The 8122-nt window shown below is 47.5% G+C and overlaps 1 protein-coding gene across 1 annotated transcript; it reads left to right on the top strand.

Moving 5' to 3' along the window:
- Window positions 1-21: 21 nt before the first annotated feature.
- Window positions 22-5713, top strand: ndnfl (neuron-derived neurotrophic factor, like). The gene is made up of 3 exons (XM_060073418.1): window positions 22-1891; window positions 3247-4964; window positions 5026-5713. Exons 1-2 carry the CDS (start codon window positions 1798-1800, stop codon window positions 4746-4748), a joined length of 1596 nt encoding a protein of 531 aa, XP_059929401.1. The 5' UTR covers window positions 22-1797; the 3' UTR covers window positions 4749-4964; window positions 5026-5713.
- Window positions 5714-8122: the final 2409 nt, after the last annotated feature.

Genomic DNA, 8122 nt, shown 5'->3' with positions numbered 1-8122 from the left:
GAGGGAGAGAGAGGGGAGAGAGAGAGAGACAGAGAGAGAGGGAGAATGGGAAAAAGCATTTCTTGTACTCAACATTTATATTGATTAATCTGTTCTTACTCCAAGTCAATTAAATGCTAATTAGAAATATATAGGCCTATTCATGAAGAAAAATATTAAGTAAAATCTACTAACTAGATAGTCCATGATATAGTAGAAGAAAACAACTAAAATGTAAGAATGAAAATTTGAAAGTCAAAGTGATTAGCCATGTAGTAATTACATAATTAGGTTTTCATTGTTAATATAGGCCTTACTAATATTCTAACTAAAACATTTGGGATAATGAGTTGTGCTTATTGTACACTTCATCTTCTTTCTGTCATTTATTATAGGATTTAGGTCGGTACGGGCTTAACTACAAACAGAGAATCACATCTCCCAGTCTGTTTATCTGTGCAGTCATGCAGCAGGGAACCTCTTTAAATAACAGAGGGAAAACAATGATAAACCATGGATTAATCACTCAATTAGACAAGTGACAAGCCGTCCTTGAGAATAACACTGCAAGGCATCTGTTTTAGCACACACAGCCATCTGCACCACATTACGTACAATTATTTTAGCATGGATACAGAAGTATCAATGAGCGCATCACCATTTTACCGCCAATGTTTCATCACTAACAATAGTATCTGCTAAGTCTTTTTTTGTATTCAATATGTGCAGCAGAATAGATCACTAAAGGCTGCTGGTTTTGTTATGTTTGTAATATCTCATCAGTGCACAGTCAACCGTGCAACCATTGGGCTGTGGATGTTGGGTGTTGGATTACATGACATTTGAACTGCACGTAGGAAGGGATGTGTGAGACACCTTGCACTGCACTAATCTACTGGTTAGCCTGCACTCTATTACTTATAAAACCACAGTTTTCTCACTTACATGAGACTCAATGAGATATAACGGTCAAAATCAAAAAGAGTTGTAGGGGCATTATAATGACTATGTAGGCTACACCAGTCACTATTTCTTGCAATTGCAAGCTGCCATGCCACATGCATATTTAAAATCCAACATGATTGCATTTGACCCATGAAATATAAATATAAATGCTTAGCAAGAATTGTAGATCATTTCAGCCATTGGATAAGGGGGAAGGATTTTGTAGCGGCTTGTGTGGTCGGCTCCCAGGCTAAAGGTTCTTGGGTTGATCCCCAATGGAGCCCAGGCAGACAACCTGCATGGGCCAGTAGCCCACGCTGACCCTCTGCCTGCTCGTTAAAGCTGCTGTATGTACATTCCAGAGTAGTACAGGGAGAGAGCAGAAAATAGCATTGTGTTGCATTTCACACACATGTGATCAACAGGCAAGATGCATCCTCTCAACCAATCAAGGACGTATTGCACTGATGACTGGTCAGGAAAGAGCTAGGAAGCAGCAGTCTAAAATCTAAATTGGCTAATACAGACGCAGGCGCAATCAACTTGAAACATATTCTCACAGCGCATTTCACTCACTAATAGCCGATGCATGGCTAGACAATGTCTAACATTCAGCCTCAAATAATAGCCCTTTAATCTGACCTTTAATGACCTATATCGGAAATCCCTCAAAGTCACTGTGGAGAAAAGTATCTGATAAATGACTTAGCACCCTGATATCCATCAGAAAAAAGTAAAAAGTCAATGCAGGCTTACCTTCAAGTCACCTTGGGGCATGTGGAGGAAACTTCCCAATCAGAGGAAGTTCTCCATTTTAAACTGCGTGGTTGGTCTGTTCTAGGCTTTACTTCACACTAAAGAAGAAGGCGGGTAATGATGGCTGTGACGGTCAGTCCCTGTGATGCCCCCCTGGAATGGAGCCTGACGTCTCGCACCATCAAGGATAGACCCCTCAAGAGCCTGCCATGTAAGACACACTTACACACACACACACACACACACACACACACACACACACACACACACACACACACACACACACATACACATACACACAAACACACACATACAGTCACAAGCACACATACACACACAAACACGCACATTCAAACATGCACAGTAAAGCACAGGCAAACACAAACCCACAAACACACAAACGTACACACCCACACAAGCACATAAATGCACACACATGCACACACATACATGCACACCGACAGACACAGGCACAAACACACACATGCACAGATGCACTCGCACAGATACAGGCACACACACACATGCATGCACGTGTGTACACACATGGCAACATAACATATTAACAAGAACAACACAACTATTTAAACAAATGGACAAATGAAGAGTGTGAATGATTGCGTCGTTTTTGAAACATTATATTTACTTGCAGGAATTTATTTGCATTCATTTAGCTCATTGCGATTAATATACCTGAATGCACCTTTTATATCCATCAATGAAAATATCCAGCGTAGGCCTACAATGACGTCAATCATGTACACAGTAAATAATATGAGTTTTGCCACATCATATCGACTATCTCTCTGGTTGAGATATCGAGCGACAGAGATAGGATTGACTGTGAATGAGATGCTATCAGGTTATCTGATTTCATAAATATCTAATGTGCTTCCTCACTCACTCCGTCTCACTCTCTGGCACACGCACATACAGACAAACACACACACACACACACATACGCACATACAGACACACATATACACACACACACACACACACACACACACACACACACACACACACACACACACACACACACACACACACACACACACACACACACACACACACACTCATATTTCAGTCTACTGATTCTCTGCGCACACAAAGGAATTATATGCACCAGAGAGTTATGATAATAAAATAGATAAAGTTAGGCCAATGAATGTCACAAGTGAATATCTTTTCATAATTACTGAAAGTCAAGAACCTACCAAAGCCATCATCAATTGGTACCTTTCCTTCTGAAGTGAACAGAGTACGACTCTACATGGTGCAACATTTTTAGGACTTTATAAAGTGACACATAAATCATTCAAATCCAGAACCCATGAGCCCTCATCGCTAGTTTGAATTATTCACTTTGATCGCCGGCATTTGGTTATTTTCAAAGAAATGTCTCTGCTTAAGGGAGATGGAATTGGACCCTAAAAACCTTCGTAAGATATTAATCTGCGGCTTCCCTCTTTCCTTAAAATAACACGACAGTATGTCACCACGTCTCGCTTTGTGCAGGATAAAGGCGTCCTAGCCTTGAGCATCTGTGTTTCCTTCCCCAAACAGGGAGCAGCAAGAAAAGCGTGCCGGAGGTCTGGTGGAGGGGCCCCGGGAGCGAGGACAAGATCTACAGCTACACGGGCAACGCCATGGACAACTACACGGGCCCCCCCCACCCTGCCGCCTCCATCTACGTCCTGAGGCTGCGCAGCAAGGAGGAGGACACCCGCGCAGAGGTGTACCTCCATGTGGGCCCCGGGACCTCGGGGGCCTTCCCCCAGCTGCCGGCCGACCCCCGCGTCCACATCCTGGGGGTGGGAATGACCAGCGTCACCCTCAGCTGGGAGCCCAGCCCCTCCCTGGCCAGGAAGGGCTACGACTACTGCGTCCTGGTCAACCCCCACCACAACTACCCCAGCATGTGTGCCGCCCGGGAGGGCCCCCGCAAGGACAGGGAGGCGGACAAACCCCCGAGACGAGGAGGGGGGGCGAGGAAGGACGTTCAAGGGAAGGGGACCGGCTTGTGGCCGCTGACCAAGGACCTATGGCGGGCGCCGCAGCAGCAGCAGCAGCAGTCCCAGTGGAAGGGGTCTTACGGCAGAGAGACCCGGCCGGAGCCCCCTCCCGCCCTCCGAGACGCCGACGCCGCCCCGCCATGCGTGTGCCGCGGCGCGGAGAACGTGTGCACCGTCTCCGACCTGCTCCCCGAGGTCCAGTACTACTTTGACGTCTTCGCGGTGGACGCGGCCAACGGCACCAGCGCGGCGTACACGGGCACCTTCGCCCGCACGCACGAGGAGGCGCGGCCCGCCGTGGCCCCGCTGCGGGAGGGGGAGCTCCGCTGGGTCACCTTCCGAGGCGATGCCCCCGGCGCCGGCGCCGCCCACACGGAGGAGCAGCTCTTCAGCTTCCGCCCGCGGGGCTGGCAGCAGAACGGCCTGCTCACGCTGCAGAGCTGTGGCAGCGGCGGCGGGTCGTCCAAAGGTCAAAGGGTGAAGGTCACCGTGTCGACCAAGGGCCGGGTGCTGAGCTCCCAGGCGCTGGGGGAGGAGCTTGTGCAGGTGTGGCTCCACGGCAGCTCGTCGTACCTGGTGCACCTGGAGCGCGACGCGGCGGCGGGCGGGGAGGGCCTGAGGGTGAAGATGCAGACCTCGTCGGCGTACCACCGCATGGGGGCGCCCTCGCTGCCCTCCACCCTGCACATCAAGTCCTTCAAGCGGCTGCGCGGCTGCAGGAGCGTCACGCTGGCCTGGATGGGCACGGAGGAGCGGAGCTTGTACTGCGTCTACCGCCGGATGCTCCCCCCGGTGGGGCCCGGGGACGGCACAGCGCCCGCCGCCGCCGCCACCGCCACCGCTCCCTGCCTGGGGCCTGAGTCCCGCCCCGACACGGAGCAAGTTCTCTGCAAGTACTTCCAGGAGCTGAACCCCCGGCGGGCCGTGACCACAGCTGTGATAGGGGGCCTGGAGCCAGGCAGGGCGTACGTGTTTGATGTCTACCTAATGAGACGCTGGGGGATCGCCGTCAAGTATGTCAGCAAGACCATCAGGACAAGGAGGGAGTGCTGAGCTGAGCTGCTGCCCCCTGCAGGTGGAAGTGTGAACTGTGAGAGAGCAGAGAGAAGGAGATATGAGAGAGAGAGAGAGAGAGAGAGAGAGAGAGAGAGAGAGAGAGAGAGAGAGAGAGAGAGAGAGAGAGAGAGAGAGAGAGAGGAACAAGAGAGAGAGAAGGACAAGAGAGAGAGAGAGACAAGAGAGAGAGAGAGAGAGAGGGACAAGAGAGAGGTAGGGAGGGAGGGAGGGAGAGAGAAAGAGAGAGAGAGAGGGACAAGAGAGAGAGAGGGAGGGAGGGAGGGAGAGGGAGAGAGAGAGAATGAGAGACAGAGAGAGCGGGAGAGAGAGGCATCAGCCATGAACCATAACCTAAAGACTGATGGCTTTACCATGATGACCAAACCATAGGACTGTTTTAGAGAGACTGTTAACGGGACGTGTCCTAGCAATTCTCCCCATGCCACTGGATTGGCTGAGGAGCAGGACCCCCCCCCCCCCCCCCCCCAACCCCCCACAGCGCACACGCACACACTTGACAAACACAGAGAAACACACATACACCAGCAAAATTAAGTCTATTTAAAATTCCAACTCTTGTGCTTTTTTGTCTTTTTGCTGTTGTCGTAAATCAAGATAATGATGTGCCAGTTGTCAAAATGCTTATTTTGTTTGTTATTACAAAGGGGAGAACAAGATTTTGTTGACAGATATTATGCAGAAACTTCAATAATGACTGTGCCAAATATGCAACAGGAACAGATGGGGATGTGATTGGAGGAACATCAAAGGTATGGTATCTACAGTCTATTGCCAGGGCTGCACAATGTACAGGCATTTCAAAAAAGACAAACGCAATCTAAAGATGCTTAGCTCGGAGTTGGGTTATTCTTATGCTTTTGCATGAAGCGGTGAAAATGACATTGTGAGTTCATGATGTATTCTTGTCGTTGTCAAATTCACTAATAAAAAGTAAAAGTGTATTGTTCTGGACAATGTGTGGCTTTATGTTTGTTCATGCACCTCGTGGTGGTCGGTGATGGTGCAGTTTGCTAAAAAATAGGAAGTAGCCATTTTGTGTCAGTCTTCATGTGGCATTTAAGCCATGAATCTCAGCTCCACAATTTCATGTCATCTTTTGTTGTGAAACCTGTTACACGCATTGTCTGTAAGTAAATGTTTTTGTTGGAAAGATTTTGATGTAGAAAACCCTTTCTTTCTTGCCTTTAGCGTGAACTATGTTTACTCCGCAAACACATTTACTCCAAACTTGTACATGCTATGCTTATATCTGCTTATCTGTTAGCATGAGGCTTTTTGCTAGCCAGTTAATATGTTAATTTATTAGCATATTCCCTTGTTGATAGCGTAGCCTCTAGCCTCCATTGTTTGTTCTCTTTATACTTATTGTATGAGGCATGCTTTGTACATTTACCTCTTCTAATCTGTAATGCCAACATTTCCTTTTATTCTTCTTTTAGAGTTTTACAATATACGAGCTTCACTAAATGCACTCAAATACAGAATTCCGTTCTCTTCGAGTCATTGAAGTTCATGTTTAACTGACTGGATAGCTGGATGTTCATCTAGTGAGAACAGTATAATTAAAAGACAGCAATACAACAAGTTGTACACATCGGAGAGCATTCACGTGGAACATCATCCATCTCAAACAGCCATAAGCCACATTTCATCACAAGATGAGTCGGGAAAGTCTGTCACCGTGCAAATGGAACACACTCAAAATGAGGTTAGCCGGGAAACCCTGAATTAGGTTAGCCGGGAAACTGAATACTTATTCAAGAGCAAGTGTTTCATCGACCAGTTCAAAGGCCAATTTGGCTGTCGCGAGAGCACAAGCTGAAGCAGCAGAAGCTCAATGGGAGATAGTTGAACAAGCCTGCATAAAAGCTACCCTTGAAGCCCTTCAGGTAGAAAAAGAAAGAGATGCTGCTTATGCCGAAGCGAAAAAATGTTGGAAGCTGGCTTAGCTGGGAGCGATATAGGATCTGCCGCCAAAAAAACAATTCCTCTCTCACCTACGGCTCATCCGAAGCCATCGAGCGAGCCCTCTTCTCAAAACTAGAGCATTATCCAAAGTTGACTAACAGAGAACCACTATTCTCTGTGAATTTGGAGATCTGTTTGTGGAGGTTGAAGCCTATCTTTATATGATATATCACACCTAGACACATCCAGGGGGGTTCTTCCCCTCGCAGAGAAGTTACCATATAATCTGCAGAAAAAGTGGACGTTGTTCGGGTCAAAATACAAATGCCGCAACAACGTCAGCTGTCCTCCCTTCTCTGTGTTCGTTGAGTTTGTGTGCACAGAAGCTAAAACACTTAACGATCTCAGCTTCAACTACCCCGTGTCTCAAACACCGTCAGACAGAAGAGAGAAGTCAGACGGGTTTACGTGAGCATTTGCATCTGTCAATAAGACAATTGTGACCCCATCTAAGCAGTATGGAGGCGCAAAGAAATCTGTAGATCACAGTAAGCTCGGCTTCATCCATGGGAAGCCCCATCCGCTGAATAAGTGCAGAGGCTTCAGAGAGACGATTTACACTGGAATCACAGAAGGATTCACTAGACAGGGGAAGGACGCCTGCAAGGATGAATGGAACCACCCGTATCCCGCAGGATCTCCACGCGTCTCTGGTTCTTCAGGGTTTAAAACAAGGGTCATTGTGTTAACCAAACTGACACCTCTTGGTTCTTCAGGCAGTCTTGGCTGACTGATGCTTTAGTTTCAGAGCAAAACAGTCTGCCATTTTGTGACCGACCCTATGGCAGTAGGAGCATTCCTTTCTTTGACATTGCACAGCCCCCATTGGTCCTGCATGCCCCCAGTCATAACTATTTGGCCAGAAGTCCTCGAAAGAAACACGGCCTGAGGATGGTTCATGCTTACCACTAAACACCCTCTTATGGGTCAATGTAAACTCATCGGCCAACACTGCAGCCTGGCGCAGGGTGGACACTTTCTGTACATTTAAATAATCCACCATCTGTCCCGGTTAACAGTTTTTAAATTCCTACAGAAGAGCAAGTTCACAGAGTGATTCTAAACCAGAAGCCTTACTGGCTATGCACCATCTATCAAAAAGAGTTCCTTTCTCCCTGGCAAAGTCAACAAAAGTCTGTACAGCAGTCTGTCCATACAGTCCTCTGTATTTTCTAAAACACTGCCTATAGGCTTCAGGCACGAGCTCATATGCCCTAAGAACAGCACTTTTAACGCAATCTTATTTTAGGCTGTCCTCCAAGGACAGAGATTAATATATTTCTTGGGCCTTACCAGTTTACTTGCATTGAAGAAGCAAAGGCCAGGCCTCTTTTGGCCAGTGCAATGTAGCAGCAACAAGCTCAAAAACCTTAAATTATTTG

Source organism: Gadus macrocephalus, chromosome 15 (genome assembly GCF_031168955.1).
Source record: "Gadus macrocephalus chromosome 15, ASM3116895v1".
NCBI lineage: Eukaryota > Metazoa > Chordata > Actinopteri > Gadiformes > Gadidae > Gadus > Gadus macrocephalus.
This window is presented reverse-complemented; position numbering and strand designations above follow the sequence as displayed.